This window comes from Cardiocondyla obscurior, linkage group LG04 (genome assembly GCF_019399895.1).
Source record: "Cardiocondyla obscurior isolate alpha-2009 linkage group LG04, Cobs3.1, whole genome shotgun sequence".
Taxonomy (NCBI): domain Eukaryota; kingdom Metazoa; phylum Arthropoda; class Insecta; order Hymenoptera; family Formicidae; genus Cardiocondyla; species Cardiocondyla obscurior.
Genome location: NC_091867.1, coordinates 8,510,266 through 8,529,112, shown reverse-complemented (window position 1 = coordinate 8,529,112; position 18,847 = coordinate 8,510,266). Strand labels below are relative to the sequence as shown.

General features: G+C 40.0%; 3 protein-coding genes across 5 annotated transcripts; 1 reads left to right on the top strand and 2 right to left on the bottom strand.

Moving 5' to 3' along the window:
* Positions 1-583: 583 nt before the first annotated feature.
* On the bottom strand, positions 584-7,851 carry LOC139102028 (TWiK family of potassium channels protein 18). The gene is made up of 6 exons (XM_070655643.1): positions 6,640-7,851; positions 6,249-6,414; positions 2,356-2,512; positions 2,115-2,199; positions 1,806-2,002; positions 584-1,363 (listed from the first exon to the last, which is right to left on the bottom strand). Exons 1-6 carry the CDS (start codon positions 6,946-6,948, stop codon positions 1,132-1,134), a joined length of 1,146 nt encoding a protein of 381 aa, XP_070511744.1. The 5' UTR covers positions 6,949-7,851; the 3' UTR covers positions 584-1,131.
* Positions 7,852-8,975: 1,124 nt separating this feature from the next.
* Galene (potassium two pore domain channel subfamily K member galene) lies at positions 8,976-18,828 on the bottom strand. 3 transcript variants are annotated; one of them, XR_011545650.1, is made up of 13 exons: positions 17,937-18,828; positions 17,519-17,854; positions 17,270-17,389; positions 16,942-17,068; positions 13,189-13,315; positions 12,988-13,089; positions 12,761-12,883; positions 12,433-12,572; positions 11,975-12,124; positions 11,545-11,784; positions 11,020-11,301; positions 9,899-10,661; positions 8,976-9,540 (listed from the first exon to the last, which is right to left on the bottom strand). XR_011545650.1 is itself a non-coding variant. In XM_070655619.1 (12 exons), exons 2-12 carry the CDS (start codon positions 17,711-17,713, stop codon positions 10,393-10,395), a joined length of 1,875 nt encoding a protein of 624 aa, XP_070511720.1. In that variant the 5' UTR covers positions 17,714-17,854; positions 17,937-18,828; the 3' UTR covers positions 8,976-10,392. The 3 variants fall into 3 exon arrangements, 1 of the variants encoding a protein (XP_070511720.1); XR_011545651.1 differs by having other exon boundaries at positions 8,976-10,108; positions 10,193-10,661; XM_070655619.1 differs by having other exon boundaries at positions 8,976-10,661.
* LOC139102059 (uncharacterized) lies at positions 13,325-16,849 on the top strand. Its single transcript, XM_070655691.1, is given in 6 exon segments — positions 13,325-15,188; positions 15,315-15,491; positions 15,611-15,752; positions 15,842-15,928; positions 16,165-16,407; positions 16,409-16,849. Coding segments are annotated over 6 exon segments (792 nt in total). The 5' UTR covers positions 13,325-15,072; the 3' UTR covers positions 16,436-16,849.
* Positions 18,829-18,847: the final 19 nt, after the last annotated feature.

Below are 18,847 nucleotides of genomic sequence, written 5' to 3'. Positions count from 1 at the left end.
TTGGTAACGACGAGTATACCCACGTTGACTTCGCGAGCGAAGAAACTTGATAAGTTTTTTTTTCTTTTTTTTTAATATATTTAATGTCTTTCTCACATTCGCATGTGAACATCTTCTACACGCCAACCTTTTTCCCGCACGACTCGAGGTGGCGATGCACACGTGAAATTGACAATTACACGAAAGGTCTCGTCTCGTTAAGCAGGCGCTTTTCGTTTTCAAAAATGACTACGATTTTTCATGATATTGTTTCGCAATAACGCGCGGGTTTTTAGCGGCGAGGGTTGAAAAAAAAAGGAAAGACCACGCGCTTGCCGCGAAGATTAAAAATTGTCGGTAAGTCGTATTATATTATTGAATAATTAAAGAAAAGATTTTTGATAACTCACCGATAATCTCGATGATGCAAAATCACAATGGAGACTCGTACGTCATCTCTCGCACCTGAAGATGTACTTGACGATGCGCACCAGGTTACGTATCTTCGCTATCACCTCTTCTTGCATAAGATTAAAGCACATGGCAATCAGCGCCATTCCTGAAAACGCAAATACATTACCAGCGGCTCAACGTCTCCGCTAAGCTGAACTAGAGCGCGATTTTTTAGGCATTGCGGACATTTGTTAATGCGCCAATTGTTGCGCGAATCGTGGAGGTCGCTCATACGGAAGCGGTCGAAACGTATGAAAGCGCGCGAATACTTTACGTGCAAAAATCTGCCCGGCAATCGGGATGGAAGGAGGGTATTGATTGAAACAAATTTAATGCGCTCGCATCATGGAAAAGCCATACAGCAACCGGTGAAATCGCGTTGCAGGATTTAACGCGTTTGATCCCTTTTCAACAATTGTCTTCGCGCCGCGGGCGTTGCGCGTCAAAAATTCGGCTCGGCAATCGGATCTCTTAAAAGCAGCCAACCCTCCGTTGTTTTTTTATTCATTTTTTTTTAAATTTTATTTATTGACGAAAAAAAAAAGAAAAAAAATGTGATCAGTGCGAATCATTTTATACGCTTTTAATCTGCAACGTAATAACAAACGCAATCTCCTTTGCAGAGGTGGTAACATCTCGTCCGGGAGTGGTTAAGAGGATTTTCATTTATAGGTAAGCCCCTAAATTCCCTATTGACTTTTAAATAATAAAAGGATATACGCCGTGCGTGAGTGTGTAAAATTTACCGAGCATCAGATACATGGAACAGATGATGAAGGATAAATCGAGACCTTGCCCGGAATAGATTTCGTCGCCAGGAACGATGTCGCCGAAACCTATGGTCGATAAAGAGACGAAGCAGAAGTAAGAGCCGTCCAGCATATTCCAATCCTCCCATATCGAAAACAGAATTGCGCCGCCCCAAATGTATCTATCGGGAACAAGAAATGAAAAAAAAAAACAAGGAAAGGTGCAATTCGGGATGGCTCCGCCAGCGATTCTTTGCCGAGTTCCTCGAGATAAGTTACGTTCAAATTTACTTTGGAATTGTCAGAACTCGGCAAAATTGATGGCCAGGCGAAGTTAATGCAGCTCCGGCGCATCCAAAAATTACACTTGGCAACTTTCTGCTTTAATAGAACTATAATTTAAATCGAAAGGAATTCGACAAACACGAACATTAAGTCAACTTACTCCTGACAGTGCTTTAGAATCGATTAATGCCAAGAAAAATGTCAGGAAAATTAAATTTTTACGTTGCTCCCCTTTTCTTTTTTTTTTCTTTTTTTTTTTTCTTTATCTGTTGCGCCAGACACGCGTCTTTTCAAATCTTTTACGTAATAGTCTCCTTCAGTCTCTTGCCAGATACTCACCCCACCATAATAGCGAGGCAGAGGGTTAACGGCACCGTTACATGCTGAGGATCGTAGCTCTCGTCACTCCCGTCGTCGCCGTCTTCGTCGTTGCCGTCTTCGTCGTTGCCGTTACCTTCGTTAACGTCGTCTCCAGGCAAAGTGTCTTCCGCATCCAGACTTGACGTATCAACCTCCTCGCCATACGTGCTTACAAACTGTTGACAAATTTTCCTTACAGAATATTCTCCATTTTGCATTAAAAAAAAAAAAAATAAAAAGAAAAAGAAATAAAGAGAAAGTTGAAGGGAGTCAACGATTGTCGCTCACCTGCCACTTGTCTCTCTTCGTGACCGAATCATTTAGTGTCTCCGATGTTCTCTCACTCGCCGCGCCATGCGGCTTTTTTCGACACCTGAGAAAAAAAAATCGACCGTGATTATCTTCTTCGATAGATAAAAAGATGATCGGGCTTGATTTCACGCTGTCGAGAAAGGGGCTCGAGTACATTTTCGAAATAAAATTTAATTTTAACGCGGCATACTTGCGGATATAGAGGAGCGGGTCTTACTTGCACAGGCAGCAGCGGGCGTAGATCCATTTGAAGCTTCTGGCCAGAATGTCGCCGATATTGCTGAGATAGAGAAGGAAGAGCGGCATCCCTATTATCGCGTACACTATAGTCGCAACTTTGCCCCAATCTGTTCTGGGACAAATGTTGCCGTAACCTGCGCAGTAAACGAGAACGCGGCAAGTGAGTTTATCGACAAGCTTTAATACTTCATCGCTCTGTCTTTCTGTTTCTTGCTTCTCTCATACTGTACATAAACTAATTAGATTTTTTTTTCTTTTTTATTACACCTTTCAACGGTAAAGCTCCGGCGGGGGATGTTCTTTAAACTTTTAATAAAAGCGTTTTAGCAAAGGGTACCACGAGAAAGTCGCGGAAATCGGACTTACTTTTGGGAAAAATCGACGGCGGCGCGTGTTAAATTCGATCGCATAGTGGCACGAATACTAAAGCAATCGAGCTTTATGTGCGTGTGCGTGTACGTACGCATCAAAAATTGAGGGAAACCGGAAGTTCTCGATATGGTAGAACGGCGATACGAATAGAACGAGTCCCAAGTTTATCGACGAGCCGTGTTACGTATCGCCGTTGACATTTGACTTTCCGGCCGTTCTGCACGTACAACGTTTTTCCCCGGCATTTCCCGACCATGTAATCCGGAGTACACACGATACATACGTGCGAGATTTCCTTTAACAGTTTGTTTAACGTTAAAAAAAAAAAAAAACTCTAGTCATATTTTTGCATGACGCGTAATTTATATCGTGCGCTTTTAGAAAAATCGTAAGAATCGGAAATATTATAAAAATTGTACGAAACTAAAAGTACAAATTATTATTATTTTTTTTTAAGTGTCGGTGTGTAAAAAATTTTTTAAACGTCTCCTGTTTTTAATATCACAAATTAAATTACAGCAAAATTAATAAAAAGTTAATACATTCTGCGTAATTAATAATAAATAAATGAATTATGCAGTAATTTAATTTGTGATGTTATTAATAATTTACTTTTTAAATTCCACGCAGTTCTTAATATTGTTCAATTTTTAGCAACATTCTTCTTTTTTTTTTTTTTACCGTATACAGTTTTCGAGCTGGCAAAACGACGTTTATTTACGGCGACATTACATAAAACCACAGACGACCATTAGGTTTTATTGCCAAACCTAAATCCATCACTAAATAAATGCTACACCTACGTATCGGCATTACGATCTCGAATTTAATTAAGAGCCGATCGTATTTGTGGAAACGTTACCTCCGATTTCGTCAAAGCTGTTAAAGTTGGAATTTTTTCGATACATTATCCGAGAAAACCGTTTCGCTATTCATTGCTATCGATTTCTTCATGCCAGTTATGTAATCTCAGAAAAAAAATTACCGGGCGAGCGTTAACGATTTGAGAAAATCCAACGAATGCATTCAAGTTTGCTCGTAAACTTTTTCGTAGCCGACCCTTTTGCGTTAAATTAAATTAATTAAACCTTATCGAGTCTTAATTAAAAATTCCAAAACACGAACGAGAATATGTCTTTTAACTTTTATTTTTTCTTTTTGCTTCCTCCCGCCCCAAATGCTTTGACAAGTAAATATTCATTGGCGATGGTGCAATTATAGATTCGGCGACTACGTGATAATACCAAAGCGCCCGATAACCACGTAGTGAAGTATGGCATACGCCGCCAGCGATGTTTATCATTTTCACTAACTGACAATTTTGGCAGACGGGATCGCTCGATTTTATCCTCTTTCGCCTCCACGATGATTTACTGCAACGCGTCGTGACATAAATTAACATGATATATGCACTCGTCATATTCACCGGTTTCCATTCGCGGTCGTTTTAAGTACGATTGGCCGGGATATCGAATTATGAGGCGACGACAGTCAAAAATTGAAATAAAAAAGAAAACAAAAAAAAACAGACGAGATAGAAAACGGCGGTGCGTAGTAGATTTGTACGCAAACCAAAAAAAATAGTTAATGATTTTTTAAATCAATTTTAGAACCGCGGGTGATTTTAATGTGCGATTAATTAGAAGGCCTGAGAGGCTTGTTGAAGCGTTTCGATCGATTGATGGCGTGCTGGATGGTGTTATCGGCGTAACGACACGCTTGTCTTGCCGCGCACGTAACAGAGGTATCACGTGCGAGACGTATCAGGGACATTAGTCCGTCCGGGCCTTCGGCCAGGGAGTTATTGGCGATTAACCAAAAATACGGAAACCGATATTCCCGCCTGTACTTATATGCGCGCTTACTCCCGCTGTTTCGCCGCTTCGGAAGGCGGTGCCGCGTCGTATACGTTAAACGCGTCGGCCGGTGATCAATTATCGTGAGAATTAATCGCGGAAGATCTCGCCGCGGCATCAATTTATCGGCTTGTCAAGAAGTTTAACGGCGAAATGATTCCCGCCTGAAAATTAATTATGCCCGTTGCCGGCGGTGTTGGACAATCGTTGTCGCGCTTGATTTATACCGCGTTGCGTTACCAACTATCCGGCTCTCTCGCGACACTGCATGGCCATTATATCTAAAACTCTCAACGTAATCTGCAAGCGGGAAATAGTACTCGGGATAATTAATTTGTAATTACATAATTAATTTTTTTTTTTTGTTATTCTCGTGATTTGAATTGAAAGTCTAGCTTCGAAGAGGATCGAATGTGCGTGTGTCTCGTATCATAACGTCCTTTTTTTTTTTCTTTTTGCAAAAATATGGATATCCTACACGAATATCGTCGAATATCGAAGCTTATTAGCTCGTCCAACGGATTGACCGGACTCGCCTAATCTAATGGAAATAGCTGGCTAAAGAAATTAATTAATGGCGAAACGGAATATCGATCGTCGGTGGCGAGAATGCACGAGCGAGCGAGATTCCTCGATCCTGAAGGATCGAGCGATCAGCGCGCGTTTAATTAATTTCCGGCCTAACGAACTCCTCAGCAGTCCGCAAATCCGTCGTTACGGTGCGCGCTGTGCGAGTACAAATTTCGATTTCCATGTAAAATGCGAGGTGGAAAAAATACGTGTAACACTGAAATGCAATAAATCTTTGAATGATTACCGTTGCGTGACGAATCTTGTTAGAATTATATAAATTAACAGCGGTTTAATTACGTGCTGTATTATTATAATAATAATAATTATTATTATTATCGCTGTACTATTATTATTTGATATTCATTATTCTGACTGCTAAATTATTACGGAACAGCGTGTATTAATTTTACATCTAACGGAGTAACATTGACCGCGTTTATATAAAATACTTTAATATAGGTGGGAATAAAAGAATTTTTAACATTCGAGATTTAGAAATGTACCAGCACGATATGGCTGTACAGATACTCTTTTATATATTTCTAATTTATGTGATGGCCTTATAAATCGCCCAATTCTTTTCGCGTAATTTCACCGAGTAATCATGATTTATATTCTTTGCGCCGCACACCCACGTGCGGCATATCGACATCGCGCGCGGCGTCGAGAACAAAGCCGCCATCACGATAGAGTCATTAATATCACTTTATCCTTTCATTGCTGCCGCTGCCGGAAAATGATAAATCCTACATCTCAGAATATTATTCCTAGCTTGGACAGCAGTCCGTCGTGCTTTGCAGCCGGCCGATTTTTCTATTTGACACGTGACCCCGATCTCGGACTGTTTGCGCGAAACTGATAAACCTTGAGGCTCTCCCAATTATTATTGGAACGCGGAATTTTTCTTATCGCGCCGCGGCAGCGTTCAACGTTATTAGATATTTCCTCGCACATCCGAGAGAATTATTCATCTCGCTTTTATAAGATAAGCATCGAGTTTACATATTTACACGCTTTACATATTTTAATGCGACTACAGATATACTTGTGTATAAAAATTCAGACTCACCGATAGTCGTTATCACGGTGAGGGAGTAAAGAAAAGCACCGGCGAAGGTCCACTTTTCGTCCACGCCGTCGTACCCATTGTTTATGGCCACCACTACGTTCTTCTGGTAATTTTCCAGAATGTCTCTCACCTTCGCTTTCCAGAGTTTTTCCGAAAACACATTTTCCTACGAATACAGTATAATATTAATGTACCGTCAAGACATAAATAAAAAGGCTCGATTAATTACAATTAATATAAATTAATATCCGAATTAATGTATTAAGTACGTAAGAGTATAGTATTTAATACTAAAATTTTCAGGAGATAAACCTCGGATATCTCTCGGCATGCGATTTTCGATGGTGTCAAAGATCACGGCGCGTAATTGTAATTAGCGTAAAATTTTCACCTTGGAGGTCAGCTCCCAAAGAGTGGCGGCCGTCCGATTTCTTAGCCTGATAACATTGTCGACGACGTCCAGCCTGGTTTCACCCTCGATGTGGGTGAATAGGAAGGCGCCTGCTATAGTGTAGCCCACCACCAGGCACACGATGCCGACGTTACTGAAGAGGAAGGCTATCAGTGCCCTGGACCAGTCGGCGATTCGCTCACTCCACAGCTTCCGCCTGTGTTTCCGGCGTCTTCCACCCCGGCTGCGATAACTTCCACGCTGCCAGCTCCTACTGCCCGACGTGCGAGACGTTCTGTCCGCCTCCATCGACAACGACGACTTCTTTTCTCGTGACAATGTCACCTCGATCGTGCCGCTTGGTGCCGATTCGCGAGCATCACGCCTTCTCTGGACCGCCGAAACCCTTTCGCGCCGTCTAAGTTCTCTCCCCGTGAACTTCCCGTCTCGACACAGCTGCGGATAATCCGAGTGTTCTACCGTGGAACAATCACCCTCGATTGATCAACCGTCGATTCTGCAATTTCTTTGTGACTTTAAATTTCTCTCTCAGCTTTTCACTAAAATCTTGCATCGCGCAATGAAATTTACAATCTTCGAAGCGCGTGTAACGAATCGATACGGAAGAACGGAAGCGCAAGGGGATGTAAAGATATCGCGAACTCTTATGTGCGAGCACTGACCGGGGCTAATAGAGAATTACGCCGGACAATTTAATAGGAAACGTTCTGTGCTCGAGTCTCTTCTTTGCCTCTGAACCACGGTCGAGTCTCTGGTATCGACTCCCTTGCGATCAGCAGGGAATCGAATACGCGACGGTCGTCCTTGCTATCGTGTCTACTGTGTATCGGAGGAAAAGAGAGGACGAGAGAGTCACTTGGCCGCTTAACAAAATCTATTGTGAAACTGTTTACTGCCCCGCGAAAAATGATCGACGAAGTCGATGGCAAACCCGGGGGCGAAATCGGACCTTGATTAAATCCCTTCGGGTTTTCTCTCCTCCCGGATTTCCCGCAGACTGAAAATAAATCAGCAGGACTTCGCGCGTTGTCTCGCACGTTGCCTACCTCCCCCAACTGGTATTCCCCGTGTGTTTGGACGCAAGTTAAATTAATACGAAAGCAACGGGTCCTTGGCGCGTGAGGTATTCCATAAACACGACGAGATCTATTTCATTTAAATTTTATTACTTTATCTGCATCACGCGCCAACGTGCACCGATGAAATAACGACGCGGGACGCGGTCGCGAGGCCGTGCGAGAATCACGTCGGAAACGGGATCGCAAACTTGAAATCCAGAGTCGTCGTTTATCTATCTATCTATCGCGCGTTTCAACCCCGGCTGCCCGTTGACGCAGAAACTCTGCGTTCGATCCCTCGTTTTAGCAGAAGCTATACTTGAACCCACGTTTATTATTACATATGCACATTATTACACCGGACGATGAGACGTACGCGAAGGATCCACGTGTTCAGTGAGGCGTGCGTTACCGTCTATTAGGTTACGATTATAATTTCGCTTTCTTCTTGTAGATCATTCTCAGCGGGGAAACTGCGTTACTGTTACTGCCACCACGAATATGATCCGGGAACGCTTGCGAATCTTCGCGAAAATCTTTGCACCTTGATTCTTCGAGGTGGCTGCACGTGCGCGTTCATTATTAATTGCTCCGACTTTGGCATCCGAGGCGACACACCTCCCGTTACATCATTATTACAACGCGCGTTCACGGTGCAGCGTGCGATTTACTGCCGACGTTCCACGGGTATATACCACGTTTGCCACACCGCGAGAGGGTTTTAAGAAATAAAAAAAAAAAAAAAAGATCCAAATTGAGCGAGCAATCGAGCCTGCGGTTCGAGCCGGTACGCAAACGTAGGAACAAGAGCAACCCACCTCGGCCAAGTTCCCCTGTAAACTGATTTCTTTAGGGTACCTCGCGCCACGACATGCACTATCCTGAAATAGCGCGCGGCTGAAAATAACTGGGTTCAAGTCGCCTGGGTCTGGTCATGATGCCGATCGGATTGCCAAATTTCCCAGACACCCGGTAGACAAAGACTCGTTTCACCGTTCCGGCTGGATTAACAAAGTGTTGAAATTAACGGGGAAATATGTAATCGCAAATTGCAAACGGAATTACATTTAAAGTAATTATTTCGTTATTAATATGAGTTAATTCTTTTTTTCTTCTCTCTCGTCTAAACAATTAACGCACTTTGATCACCTACCGTTTTGCGTATATTCGCGGAAAAATCCTAGAGGGTATAATTTTGCGACGCCGGGAAAATGAGAGAACGAGAGGGCAGGGGAGCGGAGGGGCGAGGGTGGGCTTTAAAATTTATGAAATGCAGATTTTGGCCGTGCCAGAATTGTTCATTCGTAATGGACGCGAACGAAAGTTCTTAGCGACTATTATTTCTTCTTTGAGTGGGTTTTATCGCGCGATTATCGAGTCGTTGAAACCGGAGCCGCGTTAACTGCATATCGCCGCCGCCGCCGTCGTCGAGACGATTAACGTCCTTGCGATTTAAACGACGAAATGCGACTGCGAGCATAGTGGCGAAAATGTACGCGAACATATATATACGTGTCGCAAAGGGGATGAAAGGGATTTGCATAGCAAGCGTGCATTTTGCATGCGGCAAGTGCGTCCGGGAGAATATTGTAAGAACAATCTTCTCCCCACGGAAAGTAGTAAGTCGCACAAAAATATTGTTCTCACTGTAAGATAATCGTATTCTCGTGTCGCGTGCGGTCGAAGTAAAATTTAAGAGACTGCTAGAAGGTAGAACCACTTTTTACAAACGTGAGTTTCAGCTTTCCAGCGGTTCCATAACTTCCCGAGCGATACGAATAAACATTGTGCTTCTCTTCTACCTTTTGTGCATTTTTTTTGGCTGAAAAAAAAAAATATTTTAAAAAAGCATATACATATATGGAAAGTAGTACTTTTTATAAAATATTTATGTAAAAACAATATATTTAATACAAATAGCACTAGAATTTTATGTAATATTTCTAAATATGTGTGTAATAATTGTTTAAAATATCGCTTATAACGCAGAACTATTAAAACCTATTGCAAATAGCTATTGGGCAAAATCGGAAAGAAACCTATTCAAAATGCAAATGCCAATTAATTATTATCAAACGTATGCGATATGTGGTATATGTAAAATTTAATTGAATGCCGCAATTGTTCTCCTATTCATTTCATAGAGAAGCTATAATTCTCTCAGACCGGCATATACGTACCTACAGCACAGCAGAGTTCATATAATGCAACACTGTTTTCCTCAATGTCCGCAAGGTGTAATTCCTTTCTTCATTATTATTTCTTTAATGCGCAATGAACAATAGTATTTTTAGTGTTGCATATGTTACCAAATATTGAAGGTGTAATGTTAAATCATAAAAAGTCGCCGAGTTAAAACATCGTTGAAAGTCGTAAGCCGTTTCGAACATCTATAAATTGACAAATGTAATTTAGACGAAAATAACGTTTATATATTAATCCGCCTTGTTCGCGCGTGGATTTATTTCTCTTACATTTGCGTGAAAGGAGCCTGATTCGATCGGGAATATCAGATTTACGCGAGAACAGATCTATCTGTGCTACGAAATTGTTTCTACGACTCGTAGCCGATTCAGACTTATACCGAGAGACCTTCTAGATCTTGGTATCCCATATTGCTGCGAGACGGATAGAAATTCGCGTCCTCGATCTCGAATAGGGAGCCCATCCGAGATCAGAGCTTGGGCTCGTTTTCATAGACCTCATCTTCGTACTCAGCGTCGTATTCGTCGTAGTCCTCAGCTTCCTCCACCTCCTCCTCCTCGTCGGTCTCTTTGATGATACCTAGTCTCTTCGCGACGCTCTTGACGTTGTTGATGACCTCCTCTTGCACCAGATTAAAGCTCATTGCCAGCAAGGCAATTCCAAATAACAGGTAGAGCGAACAAAGGGCGATGCCCTTCTGCGCGTCCAAGTTGTACTCCGGAACGTAATCGCCAAAACCTTAAAATAGAAAGATAGGCAATCGTGCGAGTTTTACGTCATCGGGTTCAAAATAAACGCAAGATCAATAAATAAGTGGATAGAGATAAGCAAAGGTAAAGTTTCTAAGATTACCTATTAGAAAATATTATATAATATTATTTTAGTAAATTCTAGTAAAATTAAACCTTTTAACTTTCAAAGTTAAATTCTCTTTCTTTTTCTTTCTCAAAAATAGGAAAATAAAATAGTGTCCTCGACGAAAATAAACTCGCAAGATCGATAGAGCTCGTTAATTTCGGTGGATTTAAAGCAGTAATAGATTGCAACACCGTTTAACAAATTGTAAAAAAGGTATTAAGTTAATTAGAAAACAAACCAATGGTAGTCAATGTAATGAAGCAGAAGTAAGCTGAATTGAGGAAAGACCAATTTTCCCTTTTACTGAAAAGTACCGCGCCGCCAAGTATGTAACTGACAACCAGAAAGACGCATAACCAAATAGGCACGGGCTTGGTTGGCTGTCGCTCCTGATCATCCGCAGTGGTATAATAATCGTAATCAAAATCAATGTCATCGGCATAAACCTGTCGATGCACGGCAAATCCCATCGGCGACATAATCCTCGGCGATGGCGGTGGTTCCCGTTTATAAGAACGTGCTGGAGAAAAATATTCAACAATCAGAAGATACGCTCGTTATCGATCGTAACGTTATTTAAGTCCGTAAGCTGCGCTTTAAGAATTCAAATGATTGATCCCACGATAATTATGCAACTACAAATGAAATTTAGGCCAGATCTAAATATATGTTAAAGTCACCCCTGCTATAACACTCGATATCACGAATATATTTCCATTATTTATAACGAGTAGATTAGTTTGACAAAATTTTGACTGCTCACCGACGGAATAATTGCTCCTAGTGCGTCTACTTTTGGTCGACTGCGATCTCCTCATATAATCCATCTCCAAGTAAATCGAAGCTGGTTGGGGAGACGACGAATTCATTCTGTGATTCGTCGTGGCTTCTTCTACAGAGAGGCATCTTCTTGGCGTGGGTTTAGGTCTAAAGGAGGTTCGCTTCTCAACACCGTCCAACTCCTCAACCGTTTTGTTGCCCTGCGGTTTTTCCGAGCTCTCGGCTGCAATAGCGTCGCTTTGTTTAATTTCTTCAGACGCTTCAAAGAGCGCTTCTTCTTTCATCATTTTAATTTGCACCGATATTTATTTAGATTAGATCTGGTATTGTGTAAGAGCTTTTTCCAGCTTTACGCAAAGAGATATTTATTTATTTTGTTTTATTTTTAGAACAACGTGTGATTACGACCTCACCTTTGTCTCGAGGTGGTGGGCGCCACCTTGATATTTCATCTTCCAAGTCGTCCAGCGCGTATTTGTTGCACAAAACTGGCGAGCGATCCGCGTCGTTGGGACTCATCAGCAACTTTCTATCCAACGACTGTGTCATTATTCTGGAACCAGCTGAAAGCGATAATAGAAGTAACGCAAACCAACCGGTAGTTATTAATTAATTAATTGATGAGGAGATAACGAGCGCAGTACCGCGCAATCAATGTACCTGAATTAAATAATTAATTTATATCAAACGGATGTTTTTAAAATACGATAACAGTACTTTATATCCCTATCACTCCGTTTCGTGTGAGCCTACGTAATTTTGCACTATCTAAACTGTTTGGACACGCACATTTGTTTGGTTTTTTTTTTATATATATATTGAACTGATTAAAACAATATAAAACTCAGTCGATGAAGTTGATTAAAAATACCTCTCACGGTTCTCGGAGTCGCTACTGGAATATCCGAGTAACGCGGTATAGTCGATGCTTTCATTTCCGTTGGGTTTACAGAAGGTCCATAAGCAATCGGCGCCTTTGATTCACCTCCTTCCAATCGTCGTGACATATATCTGCAATTCGTTTTGTACACATTTTATTTCTTATTATTATAATTTCTTACAAAGAAATTATATTTGTATGACAATATAATGTTGCATTAATTTAGCGAGTAATTAGAAATGTCATTTACGTATAAAATATTATTTAAAAAATTAAAAATAATTGTTATTTTTTTTTTATTAAAATAAGTAACGTGTACCTGCAATCAGTATCGGAATATGACGACTTGGTCATACTTTCGGAAAGTCCTAAGGCCGAGTCGGCTGATCTCTGACTTATTCTAATGGACCGACGAAATGGACCTCTGCTCGATCCATATCTCCTTAAAGTTCAATAACACATTCGTGCGATACATATTCGGCATAATTGAGCAACAACAAAATCTCTTTAAATAGAACATTCTTTTAAATAGGAAAAATTAATTACCCCGGTTGACGGACAGAATGTGATCTGCTTAAGTTGTTACGCCCTCGTCGTTTTTTCGGTGGCTTCGTGCATACGTAGCAGCACACTTTCCAATATAAAAACCTGAAAGTTTCGTATTGTATGAAAAGTTATGCGAGCTTCTGATTTTCTTATTGTACTATATTTTACGTGCATATATAAATAAATTCGGTCTGTACTTACCTAAAACTCGTTGCCATCACGTCTCCAATATTTGACAGGCAGAGCAGCATAAGCGGAATGCCAAGGATGGCGTAAAAAATAGTTACCACCTTCCCATTTTTTGTTTTCGGTGCAATGTGGCCGTATCCTAGAATAAAAATAGAATAAAAATCTGAAGTATGCGAAAGAAAACATTTTTTTTTTTCGTGCAAGGTCGCAGATTTATTGTTTGCGTATTAGTTGCATAAAGTAGTATTTGAGGAGCAGGCGTAATGAGAAATCATTGCTGCTCGGTTAGATTATATCGTGGACGAGGAATAATTATTTTGTCGAGCTCGATTGACGGAGGAACGTACGATCCAAGTCGCAGCCTAGTTTAATTATCGACGTCAAATCTTAAATTAGAAGAAACAAACTGACAAGGTAGTCCACGTTTTCAAATTGCATTCACCTTCGTTTTGATTATTCTCTTCAAGGCTTCGTGCAGTTTCACAACATCATCTACAAGTCTGGGTCAAGGTTGTCAAGATTTTTTTTTTTATTACCGATGACACGTGAAAACTATCTATTACCATCTTATTATATAAGATCCATTATTCATCAGTATAAATCTGCATTCGAGTATTTTGAACTTTTCCGAAACTATTAGAAATAATTCAAACAATTGCTGCTTTTCGATAAGGAGCAATAAAATCAATTATGCATAACAAAATGTGACATTTTTATTCCGATAAAAAAAAAGAATTAGAAGAAAGAAATGAAATCGGGATGAGAGTAGAAAAGAAGGGTGAAAAAGCAGCGAAGGGAAATGAAAAATAAGTCGATGCCAGGAAATTATTCTTAAAGGAAAAAAATTTTTAGAGAAAAACGGTCATCTGGCACGACAGCAGGATTTCTGTCAAAGAGATGAATTATTGCCATTAAGAAAGAAATTGGCTCGTTTAATCGTTGCAAGTATTTGTCCGTAAAAAAATTTTAATAAACTTCGACTTCTTAATAATGTCTGATACTGGTGAAGCCAATCATTTTAGTGCGATTACAAGCGAGAAAGCGCTTCAAGATCGCGAAAGAGTTTCGATAATTCTGGTTTACATTGCAATTTTTATTTAACGTCTAATGCAGATCCAAGCAAAGGTAATTTAATTGAGGATATTGTTTTCAAAAGTAAACGTTGAAAATTTGTAATGCTGACAATTTCGCTGTCGCGCGAGACACGAAGATGCGGGAATTAACGTTACGCCATGTGTCTTAATTTTACTTTAAGAAGGAGGTCAAAGAACGCGTACTAGTGCGACCAAGTGGCTTCTCTCCTTCGGAGTTGGGTTTTCCCGGTTCGAAGGACAGGCACACGTACAAGCGGAATCGGCCTCAAATCCAACCGGATCTTTCTACGTTATATTTACGCCGTCTTAACGTCACTAAATCTATCGAATTCTACTGCGAATAGAATTTATTATTAAATCTCTAGTGCAGATAATTATTGATATTATTAAAACTCATACAGATGCATTATTCAAGTTCACTGCCAATGCTGCGTTTACGAACAAATAAGTTTTCGAACTTATATTTTTATTTAAAAAAGCTACTTATTTCAAAATGTAATATTGCGCGATTGTAATATGTTGCGGTCTGAGGTTTTTAAAATTTACACGGGAACAAAGAAGAACAGTCCATTGATCGCAGATGATTATCAATTGAGAAAGACCTCGAAACGTAACGATGCGTTCACCTTCTCGCTATGCATATATATAAAGACGTGATTCACTTTCACTCTCGTTTAGTCGGTGTCGAATGTTATACGTACCAGTACGTCATTCTTGTCCGGTAATATTAATTAAATCGTATCGCGCCAAGTGTCTTAATTACGTTACTCAACAGGTATTTAAAAAATAAAAAAAAATAAAAATGCGCGCGGTTCTCTTAATCCTTTTCGCCACGGTGGCGATAGGATGCGCCGAGAATGATGAATCTTGGACGTGGAACGACGGTAAACAAAAGACCAGCCGAAACGACGATGCTAGGTAAACTATCGATCTATAACAGACTTCTTCAAATAAAGAAATGAGTAAAATGAAATTTTACGGAACCGGTGATTGTAGTTACGTGTGATACTTGACGGTGTATCTTCTTACGAGCGCAATTTTTAGGTATCTCGTACACGAGCCGTCCGAGCATTTGAATAGCTTTGACAATGGGATTCAGCTGGGATTTAGACCTCAGCGTCCTGGTCCTTACGGTCCCAATGGCAGACCGCTGGTACCGTCGTACCACGGCAATAACGGTATCCTCGTAGGTCCCGGTGGACCAACCGGAATAGTCGACAGGTACTTTGTCTCCGGCAACCTCTCTCGCAAATAGTTCTCGATTATTAATTATATAATTATATATATATATAAATTATATAATTACATAATTATATCTAGTAACGTAACTAATACTTTAGGCCTTCCCGTATTGAACTGAACGGACACGACGGCGGTTTCGGCTCGGTACCGCCGTGGATCAGGGAAGATCCCCGGTACCGTGACTTCGACACTTGCAAATGTAGATACAGCTTCAACTGTCCATCGCCCAGCTTGAAATTCGTGAGTCTGACCGAGATATCGCGCGAGTTTTCCTCCTTAAAAATTCGTGGACTAAAACGACTTTAACGAAATTCTCTTATTGATTTTAGGGTCACTGCTCGAGGGAGAAGAAATACTGTTGTTTCAATAGCAAGAGGTTCCCAGGATTGTCTGGAGGGCGCTATCCATATTATCCTGTAACGAAAGAGTCTTAATCTATTCGGGCAATCTGAAAAAAACAATACCGGTTCACCCATAATATATTCAAAGATCCGAGATCGTACATTTCAAACTACGTTCTTTAAAATATCGCCTCGGACGAGTTAAATAATAGCCCACTTTATTGATCGTTTAATCCAGGTTTTATCTATTTATAGCACAAAACTCCCGAGTGATCTTTACGTCGTCCATTACGTAACAATAAAACTTCTAGGATACGCCGCACAAGTACAGACCGGACGGCTTCGCGCCCAATTATTACGGCAATCGAAGACCGTACGGCGGCAGCTACCAACATCCGTCTTTCGGTGATTATCACTCGGGGCCCTACACCGGCGTTTATGGTCACCGTAACGAGTTCGAGTCGTTACGGCCGTACGGCTACGATCCGGAATCCGACGATTATGTCATCTACGAGAGGTCATTGGGCAAGAACCAAACGCAAAGCAAAGAAGAAGCCAGAGACGCATGAGCGTACTAAGTAAATAAGCGAGCTCTCGTCATTCGAAACACTTTTCACTATTTCTTTGTTCTTTCTTGGTGGTACCAAAGACATAAAAGAGACACACGTATCTTATAAAGTAATTACGTAACTAATTGATAAGCATCTAGACGAGAATTTAATACGAGCTTCTTCCATGAATAATTGATTTAAGTTATAAGCGGCTACATGTATGATTTATAAGTTCAAACGAGGAATTTAATGCATTGAAAATCTTGACGCCCCATTTTTCGATCTTATGAAATATACATTGTTTTTCTTTTCAAAGATTCTGGTGGAATTGATAAAAGTAATCTCAACTAAATAAGCTTCTATTTCTTTTTGTAACGAGTAAATTATCGATTCGTGTGTATGTAACAAATGTAATAAAAAAAAATAAAATTTAATTTTTAAGTAATACGTAGTAATTATTGTTATTATTAAAGGATAAAATCTTTTGCCAGCCATACTTGTCCTTTTTTATTAATATTTATTAAATTTTCGACTCACCGATCGTTGTGATAACGATGATGGAGTAAAACAGAGCACCGGCGAATGTCCACTGAGCCTTATCCTCCTCTTCGTTGCCATTCCACCCTTCCTTCTCCATTTTTCTCAAAAGATTGTCTTCAAATTTCTGCACCGTGCATTATTCGTGAGCAATATTTCGTGTTATAAATTATTAAAGTTTTTAAATTAAAATTTTCTCGCGTTATTTCTTTAATAAACGTTAAGCTATCGTTGCCGAATCATAGGTTCGAGTTGCTCGTAAGCCCGACTTTCGTTTCCATAATACTGTAATAATACTGAAAACGATGCAAAACTATGGGAAACGTACCTCCAACTCGCTCAACGCTTGCTCTGTCCAATCTTCGCGAATTAGCACGGCAACATCCTTGGTAATTTCCCATAATTTTTCCGAAACGTTTTCTCTTATACACTTGATGCTTCTCTTTACCTGCGAAAAGAGAACAGTACGTTCGCGTTTACGCTTCAAGTATTAATTTAAATATTAATTCCAAAAAAAGAAATTGTGATATTTCTTTTTTTTTTATGTTTGCCCTTAGTCTTGCGATTGCATTTTTACCTCTTTCTCGTGATTTGCTTCCAGTAACACGAAGGCGTACGCGCCTATCAGACAATAAGCAACCACCAAAGAGATTAGTATCACGTGGGAGAAAATGCATCTGCTGAATTTCCACAGTAACCGAAGGAACTTGATGCACCTCGATGGTTTCTCCACTTCCACGATATTGAATACCTCCGATCGCGAACGCGGCATTTTCTACTTGTTTTTCTAACTTCTTTAAGCGATGGATATTTTCTAATTAAATCCTCCATTTACAGAGACATTTTTTTTATCCTCACCATACAGCTTTAATCGCTAACACTTCGATTCCTTTCTCTCTGGTCCCGCGGAAGGCTATCGGTCAATATAACGATAATAAAATATTAAGAACAAATATAATAATAATAAATAATAAAAGATAAGTGAAACTTTTTACCATGGGCACAGCCTGGGCTTTACGTTCGCTCGTAAATATCCAAATTATCGCGATCTGCGGACACGCGTACGACTCTTGCATGTTCTTCGAAACACAAAACTAAGGCAGAAATGTAGAGCGCAGTTGAGTTACATCCGCGAGGCGGTGGTTCCAAATTTATCCCAGCGTCGAAATCTTATTCAGAAAACAGCGTGAAGAAGGTGATAACATGGCACGTGGATCCATCTATGATCGGGGAGACTCGTGTTTAACGGTATTTATGTACCTTTAAATTATCGCTAAAAAAAAAGAAAGAAAAAAATAAATTAGAAAATGAGATTATTGTATAACGTACGTACAAATAATTACAAATTACAAGAAACTCTACGCACGCTACAATATTATCAGTCGGCAATACAAAATTAAAGCAAATGCAAAGAATAAATTTTTGAAGAGAAAATATTACATTCTTTATTAAAAATTTAGATCGTCTTTTCTTAAATATCTTTTTCATGCTTTGTAATATTTTCTTTGTCCACGAACTCTCATTTACTTTTAGGATCATTTGCTTCGAATTTATTTACATAAAATAATTTTTTACGTTAAAAAAAATTGTAATATTGTGTTCTAACGCGTAAAAATATTTCCGAAAACTTAAATAAATGGAATAAATGACGAATCAATAGGATGTTTGTAGTTTCGAGATCTCTCTCTCTTTCTCTTTCGGTATATCATATCGCGGTCGTCTGATTAATGGGAGTTTATGTTACAGTCGCCATCGATTATCGTGACGCACGTCGAACGACATGCTGACTCATCACACGATGATAACGTCCGACAATTTGGACATACGCACGACAAGTCGACGCAATTCACATGACACTAAACTAGGGCAAATACATTCCAAAGTCTACATCATTACCTACAAAAAT